The 11,979-nt window shown below is 30.6% G+C and overlaps 1 protein-coding gene across 1 annotated transcript; it reads left to right on the forward strand.

Annotated features, from left to right (window-relative positions):
* Positions 1 to 1,457: 1,457 nt before the first annotated feature.
* On the forward strand, positions 1,458 to 7,238 carry LOC101497233 (cadmium/zinc-transporting ATPase HMA3-like). The gene is made up of 9 exons (XM_004488051.4): positions 1,458 to 1,747; positions 2,198 to 2,458; positions 2,821 to 2,918; positions 3,340 to 3,595; positions 3,735 to 3,872; positions 4,158 to 4,482; positions 5,131 to 5,333; positions 5,694 to 5,896; positions 6,143 to 7,238. The coding sequence occupies exons 1-9, from the start codon at positions 1,564 to 1,566 to the stop codon at positions 6,971 to 6,973; spliced, it is 2,499 nt and encodes an 832-aa protein (XP_004488108.1). The 5' UTR covers positions 1,458 to 1,563; the 3' UTR covers positions 6,974 to 7,238.
* The last annotated feature ends 4,741 nt before the right edge of the window (positions 7,239 to 11,979 follow it).

Raw genomic sequence — 11,979 nt, forward strand, 5'->3', positions numbered from 1 at the left:
AATTTATTACTCACTTAGTGTCAAAACCCATCTATTCTTAATTCCTATTAAAGGTTTGGTGTTGACTTAAGGTTTTAAACACACCATTTCACTATATTTTTAAAAGATATCAATTCTCTCAAATTAACAAACACACAAACAAGGAACAATGAAAAGAGATTTTGAATCCATATTTGACACAAGTGCCTCATGGCGAATCCAATAAAATAAGGGGAAAATAACATTTTTCATATATTTCTTTTGGATCACAATTCTAATATAATAAGCATCAAGGATCCGTAAAAACTTCCTTAATTCACTTACAAAAATTTAACAATAAAATTTAATGACACTTCAACACAAAAATCCATTTTAGTTATTAAAAATAAAATTAACAACTCTATCATAAAATTATTTTTATTTTATAAATCAACACAATATCCACATATTTGTCTCATAAAAATCATAATTTTAACCTTCTAAAAGAAATAACCATAACAACAACTTTCAACACATTTATTATTTATGAAAAAATTATTATTTTTAACATCAATAATATTTCTGAAAATTTCTTCAACAATTGAACTATCACAACATAAAATTTTAACCAAATAAAAATTGAATTTGTGGTCAATAACAATTTATATTTATTAAAACACGATATAGTCTTTATAACGATTTCTACCTGATGAAAATTAATTTTTGACATAAACAAACGTTTTCTCTAATCACAATAGATTTCTATATCAATATTATAAGAAGAAAAAAACTCCTAAAAATTAAATTTCATGTCACCATTTGCACATAAAACTATAATATTTCATACTACATAGAACCGATTAATCATTAAAATATAAAACTCAAACCGATTAAGGCCATCAACACTCACATGCGAAGTTAGTATGAACCATGTACTTCATCTTAGATTTATAACGAAAGTATAATTAAGCATATATAAAATAATAGGGTTGAAAAGCTTCAAAGGACGAAACTAAAACAAAATGAAGAGCAACAAATAGCAACTCTCCATGTGCAGTACAAAGCTGAAAAACGACTTTCTTGGTGTGTGTGATAAGAGATGTCATGATTCATGCCATGTTTTTCTTTTGGCAAAAAAAATAAAAATAATACTGCTACCATGGATAAAAGTAGTGACTAAAACGATGTAAAACATTAAAAAGTAAAACGAAAACATTTTTATTTTACAAAGTTTATATAAAATGAATTTTTTATTTTTATAAAGACTAAAATCAAATTTTATACATTTTACGAAAACTAAATACATACTTAAGCCAACAAAGTTATATAATTGATCAAACAATATAAAATGTCTTTGCATTAAACAAATCACGGCACTAAGTAAATCATCCAATATTGGACTTATAATTTATTAAAGTTAAAATCGTCAGCTACATTTTCCTCCAACAAAGTCAGACATTACTTTCTTATTTTATAAAATAGAAAAAACAAATTGTTAATTAGTCTTAAACCATAGAATTAGACTATTGTATTTTTAGTTTAGTCTTAGAGGCTCTGTGTCTTGTTTTATTTTTCCTTTTGAAATTGAGTGAAATAAGAGACATAATGGTTGATGAGAATATAAAGAGAAGCAACTTTGAAGTGTTGGGAATGTGTTGTGCTACAGAAGCATCACTGGTTGAAAGAATTCTAAAGCCTCTTCATGGTGTCAAAGATGTTTCAGTGATTGTTCCTGCTAGAACAGTTACTGTGATCCATGATTTTCTCTTTATTTCTGAGTCACAAATAGGTTAATTCTATGTTTTTTCCCTCTTAATATACAACATGAATTTGTATATATTTTAGGGATCAATTTTTGAATATCTAAAATGACTAGGAGAAGGAAGTTGACTTTTTTTTTTATGTGATTGATTTTTAGCTTTCTTTGTTTCTTGGTTTCATGTGTAGTGTTACATGTTATTTATACTTTTACATATGTTTAGGATGAAAGATCTTATGTTACTTATTATAAGATTTTAGAATTGTTATTCTTATTTCTTTGTTATCGTTAATGTTATATGTTGCTTAATATCTTTTCCAAATAGCCAAGTTTGAACGATAGCCGAAACAATCTTTTGCTAAACTTTATTTACCTCTCAATCGAACTCTAATTTACCAATGTCCCTTTCCCCTAAAACTGGAGAGATAAGACAAAAAAAATACATTATCTGAATCTCATGATCTTTTGTGATTGTTTCAGCGGATGCACTGAATGCTGCAAGTCTTGAAGCTAGTTATAGACCACATGGAGAGTCCAATAATAATGAAAAGAAATGGCCAGACTTTCCTACAATGGCATGTGGCTTGTTACTTGTACTTTCATTTTTGAAGTACATATATCCTCCTTTGGGATGGTTGGCTCTTGGTTCTGTTGCTATTGGATTCCCTAAAGTTCTATTCAGAGCTATAGCTTCAATTAAGGCTCTTACTCTTAATATCAACATTCTGGTTGTACTTGCAGGTAGCATTTTCCACAAATGAATGATACTTTGATTTGAATTATATAATACTAATTACATTAGTTACGCTTTCTATCTCATATTATGAGTGTCATCTGAAATATTTATTTGTTATTTAGATTATCAATGAAGTATTAGTTACTTTTTTCTATTAATATACTCTTATTTATCTCCACTAACTACTATTCAATAGAATATTTAGTAATTGAAGCTCGTTTTATCATAGAACTTAGAAGTTAGTACACTTATTGATTTTATTAAGTTTGCATCTTACTATTGTGATGTATAATGATAAGTGTTTGCATATGTGAAGTGTGAATATGATTGAATGTTTTGTTTATGTTTCATCATTTATATCTTGCAGTATGTGGTACTGTTGCTATACAAGATTTTACAGATGGTGGAGTCATCATCTTTCTGTTTTCCATTGCTCAGTGGCTTGAAACAAGAGCAACTCACAAGGTTTGGTGATTTCATTATTTCCCTCTTTCTTCTTGACACTATGCTATATTATCTTACCCTCACTACTTGAATATACCAATTTCTTTTCCTTTCATGTCTCTAGTTTCTTTCCATATAAATGTATTCACAAGGTTTAGTGTACATATTAATGTACACTCTTGTTTCTCTCTAAGTTCTAAGTGTTGTCAAATAGTGGTTATAGAGGCACTGAAGCGCAGTGAAATTTTAACAAACTGCTATTGTTTTTGGATTAGTATAAAGTGTAGTAAAATAGAGGCTATAATAGTACTATAGCATAGCGGAATTTAAGCAAACATCTATTTTCTACCATGTGCAATCGACAACACTATCTTAAAGACACAAGAAAACATTTGACATTTGAGTTTCATGTCTATACCTTCTTTCATTATTACATTCATAGGCAATGGTTGCAATGTCATCTTTAACAAACATGGCTCCTCAAATGGCCATTGTTGCCGAGACCGGTGAACGAGTCGATGTCAATGAGGTTAAGATCAACACCATCCTTGCAGTCAAGGCTGGCGAAGCTATTCCTCTTGATGGAGTTGTGGTGGACGGAAAGTGTGAAGTTGATGAAAAAATGTTAACAGGAGAATCCTTCCCTGTCACCAAAGAATCAGATTCACTTGTCTGGGCTGGAACTATTAATATGAATGGTTAAGTATTTTCTTGTTTTTCAAATTTTTGTTTTGTTTTCTCCTTATTCAGCTTCTACGAAGCGCAGACACTCTTTTGATTAGGCGTGTCCCGGTATCTGACAGACACACGTCTCTGTCTTGTGTACTTATCATTTAGGATATATAAGTGTAAGAACTATAGTGTTGGCAAAAGACACAGTGGTGGCAAAAATGTCAAGACTTGTTGAAGAGGCTTCTAGCAGAAAATCACAAGCACAAAGATTCATAGATAATTTTGCAAAATACTATATTCCTGGTATGTATCATCATGTACACAACTTTCTTCTTTTTGTGGAAATGAAGAAAAAAATTTTTACTAGTTATTGCTTTCACAGTCAAAGATTGATCCTTGGATTAATAAACATGCTAGTGAGCTACATTATCTTACACTAAATCAATCATAATTATCAGATGATTAAAAACATTTGACTTAAATTGTTATTACTTCTAAAGCTGCTTATATGATTTTTTGTGATTTTTCAACAGTGTAACTGTTTTACACTCAACATAATATTTGCATTATGTTTATATTGTATTGCAGTGGTTGTATTGATTTCAGCTAGCATTGCTGTGATTCCAGCTGCAATAAGTGTTCCTGACATTGAGCCTTGGTTTCATCTATCACTTGTGGTTTTATTAAGTGGATGCCCTTGTGCTCTTATCCTCTCCACACCTGTTGCAATCTTTTGTGCTCTCACAAAAGCTGCAATAAGTGGATTACTATTGAAAGGTGGTGATTATCTTGAAACACTTTCTAGGATTAAGACAGTGGCTTTTGATAAAACAGGTACCATAACAAGAGGAGAGTTTAGTGTAACAGATTTTAGTGTTTCAGATGACATTGACAATGAAACCTTATTGTACTGGTATGTTTTCTATGCTTTAAATATGTATACCATTTTTTTTTCTCTGTAGTCTATGTAAAAAAAAGTTTCTTCTTCTTTGCAAATATACTACGTGTTTCTTTTAGTCTTTGTTTTGTTTTAGTCTCTTCGAACTTTGTTTATGAACTTTGTTTATGTTGGAATTGGTTTTTATAATATATAGAATATTTGATTTTAACTTCTCCTTTATAAACTACGTTATACTTCAAATAAATATTACATGTAAACTGCTTAGACAGATTTCAATATGAACACGTTTTGCAAAGACTAAAACAAAATAGTAAAGACAGAAAAACAAAATGTGGAATATTTGTAAGGACCAAAAACATGTTTAATAGAGATCTAAAGAAAAAAATGTTATATTTGCAAGGACGAAATGAATATTTAAACTACTTTTTCTTTAGGGGTCAAATAGGCTTTTACTCCTTACAAAATTTCAAATTTTCGTTTTTAGTCTCAGTAAAAGAATGACATTTTTGTGTTCCTAAAATTCAATTTCTAAATCCATATTTTCATTATTTTTATCTCTATTTTTTTACTGATTTTTTGAATGTTTGTACTATGTGTATGGAGATCAACTTTTTAATTCTTTGAAGAAAAACTTAATTTAGTTAATGAATACTTTGGTAGGATTTCAAGTATTGAGAGTAAATCAAGTCATCCAGTGGCAGCTGCACTAGTGGAATATGGAATGTTGCACTCTATCAAACCAGTTCCAGAAAATGTGGAGAATTTTCAAAATTTTCCAGGGGAAGGAATTGTTGGTACAATTGATGGGAGGGATATCTATATAGGAAATAGAAGAATTGGTATCAGAGCAGAATCTGAAAGAGGTGATTTTATTCACAACTTTATTAATTGTTGTAGGTTTTCTATTTTAGAATATCTGAATATGTGATTTTCCTAATGTTTTATACGTATAGATTTAAATATGTGCTTCATTTAATAAAAAGAAAGATATGTGCTTCATTATTTTATCATTTCATTTTTTAGTTTATCCACTTATGGTGTTAAATAGCTGCTATAACAATATATAATAGTAGAATTTGAATAAATTGCTATGATTCAGCAATATGCGATTTAGTATAAAATGTCAAATAGTGGTATTATAATATTTTAGTACTGCGAAATTTAAACAAATTGTTATTTTTTTAAGTTTGCACTATAATTGAACTATTTTATCATATTTATAGTTGATTGCCAATTGCAATTTCAAAGCAATGAGATTTCTGCCAAGAAACAGCACTGTGGACAAACTCTAGTTGGAGTCTTCAGCCTAGTTGATGCTTGCAGATCAGGTGCTTTAGAGGCAATTGAAGAGCTAAAGTTATTGGGTGTGAGATCAGTTATGCTGACAGGAGATAGCTCTCAGGTTGCTATGTATGTTCAGAGTCAGGTATGGTTACAGAATATCTATAGTCTATTTAACCAGCAATTCTCTTACAATTATGTTTTTCAAAAGAAAAAATGTGAAAAATGCATACAAGAACACATAGGTTTGATTGGAGTTCGGCTAATTGTGAGTATGTCGTCGACTGCATGATGGTTGCAGTTCCTTTCTATTATAATTCAAATTTAATATTACAAATTACCCTTTTCAGTTTTGATCATTAATGCTGCATTTCTGACTTATTCATTACAGTTAAACCATGCTATAGACATTGTTCATGCAGAGCTTCTACCTCATGAAAAAGCAACAATCATTGAAAATCTGAAAAAACAAGGGCCAACAGCCATGGTAGGAGATGGCATAAATGATGCACCTGCATTAGCCACAGCTGATATAGGAATCTCAATGGGAATATCAGGTTCAGCTCTTGCAAACGAAACAAGCAACGCAATTCTAATGTCGAACGACATCCGAAAAGTACCCGAAGCGATTCGTCTTGCAAGAAAAACAACTAGAAAGCTCATTGAGAATGTCATTATTTCAGTTGGATTCAAATGTGCCATACTTGCATTGGCAATTGCAGGATATCCATTGGTTTGGCTTGCTGTGTTGACTGATGTTGGAACATGTTTGCTTGTGATTCTCAATAGCATGTTGATTTTACAAGAGAATAAAAAAGATGAAAGTGAATCTTCAACAAAGTCTAATAAATATGGAAATTTTTTGGAAGTTAATGTTGATGTGAGAAAAGGACTTCTTAGTGATGAAAAGTGTGGTAAAGGGTGTTGTAAAAATGTTACTGATCATGTAGAAACTACAAAATCAAGAAAAAATGAATCTTGTGGAAATGATCATGGAAGTTATATGTTTGTTGAAGTTCATGTTGGGAAGCCTTGCAATGATTTATGTTTAGAAAAAGTTAAAATGTGTGATGAGGGTAAAATGGACAAATCCATTGATGATTTAGAGTTGTCTGAGACAAGTGGGATTGATGAGTGCTGCAAGAATAAATGCGGTAATGAATTTGTTGATGTTGATGTTATTAGTAGCCTTGGTGACAAGACAGAAATTATTATTGAGTGATACTTGGAAGTTGGAACTGTATTGGCAAGTGAGGAAAAAAGTTTAAACTAAAATTATATTTTGTTTGTAGCTTTGTACTAAATACAGAGTGGAATAAAAAGGAAAACAACGAGATGTAGAAAATTCAAGAAAAATTCATTAAGAAGTCAAAACGAAAATATTTGTCAAAAGAGTTGATCATTTAAGTTGTTAATATAATATATTAAATGTTGTATGTTATAAATTACGTATCATTTTAATATAATTTTTTTAGTTTCTTTTGAAAGTGATACCAATCAAAATCAACGTAGTAAACAAAACATATCTTAAGAAATTTAAGGAAGTGTAGGGAGTACCAGTGTGTTAAACAAACATATATCTCTATTCAAAATATTAAAGTAATGGGTATATGAATCATTTCTCTTATATATTTAAGATTTTTTTAATTTTTAGTCGATATGAGATTAACCACTCATAGTTGAATTTCAACGATCTCTCCTTCAAGTATGAGTTACTAACATCACTAGACTTGATTCACACCAAAATCTCACTTATGCTCCCCCATTAAGCGAGTCATTGCTCTAATACCACTTGTTGGGGAGTCAATGAGCAACAATGGACTAAACGATTCATATGAAACCTTAACATCACATGTCTACTAAAAACCTTAAGATATTAGCTATATGAATCATATTTCTTATATATTGAATATTTTCTCCATTTCAAATTGATGTGAGACTAACCATATCTAAATCTAAGTGATTTGAATCTCATAAATTCTAAAACTCCACATTGGAAGATACAAATAATCGGAAGTTTAAGGTAAATAAATCTTAACTAATAATTGTTCATGATAGTGATTTAACTCAAATACTACTGATTGATTCAAGTTTAATTAAAATTTATTAACCATATAAGTCTAATCACTCGATTTTAAAATACCAATTTTAACACCAAACTCAATTTACTTTTGTGTTAATAAGAATTTTAACAAGAATATTTATATTTCTGTTATTACTAATATTGTGTTAATAACTCAAGTTTAATTTATACGGTTGAACAATATTTAATAATTTTACACAAACGTCCGACCAGAACTCACAATTAAAATATTTCATAATAATATTTTTTTGAATATAAATCCAAAATATTTATATAGTGATATGTAAATGAAGACCGATACTAAAGTCAAAATAAAAGTAAACTCTATTTATAAAGGCCGACGCTAAGTTCAAATTTATTTAATTTTTAATTTTTAATTTTTAATTTTTAATTTTATAGCCCTTGCTTAATTTCATTTTTTTTAATAATATAATTGATTGCTAATAAACATTAAAAGTCATTGCATTGACAACATAACAAACGCACCAGAGTATTAAATAACATAACAAAATATCATGTGTTCTGAAACTACAAAATAACAAATAGTATCGAATAACAACTTTAATAAAGTTACTTAATACATAATTGTCAATCAATTACTACAAAAAGTAAGCATAACTATGACATTAAGGTTCGTCCAGCGACACGTCGTCCAAGAAATTGCTTTAATGCATCAAAATCATTCTCTAACTTCTTTGAACGCTCACTAGCCTCTTCGGCGACCTTGGTAGCCACTTGAGCTTGGGCCACTGCATCTTGAGCAATTTGTTCAGCTCTAATTCTAGTTGCCCTCTCCGCTTCTAAAGACATCCCGATCATAGAATTAAAAGGATTATGGGAATGTTGTGTAAGCAATACACACCCCTATCGGACGTTAATGGACAAGTCTCCCGTACCATAAACTCGACCACGAGTGCGACCCCCTGCAGATTCAGTCCATAACTTAAGTATTGTCCCTCCATCTACCTCTTTAGCACTTTCTTCACTTGTTTCGCCAATTTGTGTTTGTACTTCCCCTAATTTTTTTAAATGTTCCCTGATAAATGGAATAAATTAATAACGTAATATATGATCAAATTTCTAAAATAAATTAAACAGACAAGTGTATAATAAAGGGATTGCTCTTCTAGGACTCTTGGTATAAATGAGATCATATTATTTTTTTGGTTGATTTGTAATATAAAGAATTTGCATAAAGAATTTACATAAATAAAGAATATACATAGGTAGATTATGCGCGACTATCAACCCAAACGCCATTTTTCCTCTTGTGGGTTGACAAAAATAACTCATCTGAAAGTAAATCTCTTTAAAGGTTATTGCTCTACAAATAAAATCAAGATTATTGGATCACAACTCAGAATTAGATATCATAACATTAAATTGTATTAATTTTAAGTAAATATAAATTTAATACATATGAGCTCAATCGCAACATCAATATGAGCCTTGCGGCCTGATAGTCTTTTAGCGGTCTTTTGTTCAAACAGACGTTTCACAATATCATTACGACAAGGATGAAGTAACAATGTCGATTTACAAGAAAGGGGGTTTGAATTGTAAATGTACCTTTTAAAAAATTCCTGTTAAAACTTAAGAAAATAACTCAAGATTGATCTTGGTTAGTAAAACAGAGAAACAAAGAACGTTCTTGATTTTATTATAAAACAGAGAATGTTCCTTGATTAGTTTAAAACAGAAACTCAGTTTGTGTTTTATGTTAGTTAATCAATTAAGTTTAACAAATAAAGAGATAGGATAGAGAATACTACACAAAGAAATATCCTGGTTCACCCAACTTGGGTTACATCCAGTCCTCACACTGTGAGATTTTCCACTAAGTGTTTAAAACAAAGATCCTTCTTGATTTTACAACACCTAGTCTAGATCAACCTTGATCTGTTTTAATCTCTATTACTTTCCACCCAGAAAGCAACAACAACACCTATCTAACTTTGATAGGATTCAATGCAATCTAAACAAACTATAAATAAACTCTTATAGTTTGAGTTTTTACAATAAGATTGATTTTGACAGAATCTAAGGTATCTCAACTCTTGTTTGAGATTTGACTCTTTACAAAGAAACCAGTAATGATCAAGCAATCTGATATGAGATTTTTAGAACTGCTTCTTCTTGGCGAATTCTAAGAATTTCAAGTATGTATGTGATTGATGTTTTTGATTTTGCAACACTTGAACTTCTTGTCTTGCTCCTGGATATTGGCCTTTTATTTATAGGCTTTAGAAGCATTTAATAAGGGTCAAAAAGAGCTATTGGTAGTGCTCTGTATTTTTGACTGAAACCAATATTTCAGAATAAAAATAATCCAGGCATTGATTTAAAAACTGCTTTTTGACTTTTCTGTTAAAGCCTTAAATTAGTTTTGTCTTCTAGTTAAAAAGCCTTTGAAGTTTCTTCCTTGATCTTGGATGATACAATTTCGATCTTGAGTCTTGAATGTAGCCCTTTGAGTTTGAAAAAGAATTATAAGCCATTGCAGAAGAGAAGATGTTGATGTTGGAGTTATGCAGAAAACGGAGATTGATTATCAATCTGGATCTGTCAATTTGATCTTTCTGGAGATTTGATGATCAATCTGGAGTTCTTGTTTTGATCATTTTGGATGTTCTTTGTAATGTCTTATCATATATCAAGGTTGATCAAACTTTCTTGACAGTTTGATTTTAGAGTTACAAATTGTTCTTATTTTTGACTGTTTTTTGAGTCCTTTTATTTTAGTAATCTGATAATCTTTTTGATCTGGGATGAATCCTATTTGTTCCTTGCCATGTACTGAGTCTATTTGAATGAAATTTCGAGGCAGAATCTTTGTTAAAGAGGTGGAGAATGATTGATCAATATGCTGTGATGAACATTCTTAAAACTGGAGATCATTCTCTGCAGAATGTTCTTATTGTTGTCTTTTCTGTTTTGCTTGATTTTGTTCTTAAATAAATTCCCTCAAAAGCACAAGTTAAATTAACATAACATTTTAGAATCATAATTAACTTTCTTAATTAACATTTGTTTATTTTCATCAAAACTTTAAATATGGAGTTTGTCTCAACAAAGGATCCCACGATACCTTCTCTTGGGAATAACAAAAAGTATATATGTACTAACTACTATCAACAAAACAGATTACACAATTCTCCCTATATATGCTAGAAAAATGAATTGAACATATAATTATATTCAAAGGCTTACCGCAAACTTTTCAAATCAATCTTGTCTAATTATGTCAGTGGTTGCACTCCAACCATAGATAGGCTCACGAAATTGTTTTTGTATGGCATACCTAATGGCATCTGCAACTGCGTTGCTAGGAGTGAGTCGGCATTAATGTATTGAAGAAATAAAGTATTAAGTAAATAATATGTGTCTATACTTATGCTTCTAATATTAAGAAAATAAACAATTGTTGTAACTTACCCTTTACCATAAGGTCGTATAATGACTTTTCCATTATCATCTCTCACAGGCACGATAGGAGGAACGTTCCCTTGACCCACCTCCTTATCATCTTGGTTGTGGTCCCCAATTTCCACCTTATCCTCATGATCATCAGAAGTTTGTTCCACATTCTTCTCTACCAAAGCCTCATGTGGGGAATGTTGTGAAGAGGCACCCATGGTATGAATACTTAAACCTGGAGTCAGCATAAAGACAAATACCTCAGGGGTTGAGGCATGGATGGGAGATGGTATCGGGTGGGATGGTGGTGTTATAGTATCAACAGGTGCTACAATCTTAGTTGATGTTGGAGGCTGAGACGGGGCTGGAGACGAACAATGAAATGGCCTAGTGGTAGACAAGTTGCGACGTATGACATCCCGCTGCTCATTAAGTTTACCCGGTCGCAGCATTTTTGGTTTACCCCTAGTAGGATGGGCCTTTCCTTTATCACCGCCACCTTTGATAGTCATCTGTTGTCATAAAGTAAAAAAGAGTAAATAAAAAATGTCACGTAAGTACAAAATGAATAGTGCAATACAAAATACATAATACAATTTATCAAAATACAAGTTGTTTAAGTAGACAATTTATCAAAATACATAATACATAAACAATTTATCAGAATTAGCAAGTTGCTTAAGTACAAAATACACAATGTAATACAAAATACATAAAATAAACTCTAA

This window comes from Cicer arietinum, chromosome 1 (assembly GCF_000331145.2).
Source record: "Cicer arietinum cultivar CDC Frontier isolate Library 1 chromosome 1, Cicar.CDCFrontier_v2.0, whole genome shotgun sequence".
In the NCBI taxonomy this organism is placed as follows: Eukaryota; Viridiplantae; Streptophyta; class Magnoliopsida; order Fabales; family Fabaceae; genus Cicer; species Cicer arietinum.

What these genes read in the sequence shown, in the direction of transcription:
- LOC101497233 (XM_004488051.4), top strand. Translation starts at nt 1,564, where the DNA reads ATGGTTGATGAGAATATAAAGAGAAGCAACTTTGAAGTGTTGGGAATG. An exon ending in CAGAGCAGAATCTGAAAGAG is followed by an intron (nt 5,334 to 5,693) that starts GTGATTTTATTC and finishes TCATATTTATAG; the next exon opens with TTGATTGCCAATTGCAATTT. An exon ending in CTATGTATGTTCAGAGTCAG is followed by an intron (nt 5,897 to 6,142) that starts GTATGGTTACAG and finishes TATTCATTACAG; the next exon opens with TTAAACCATGCTATAGACAT.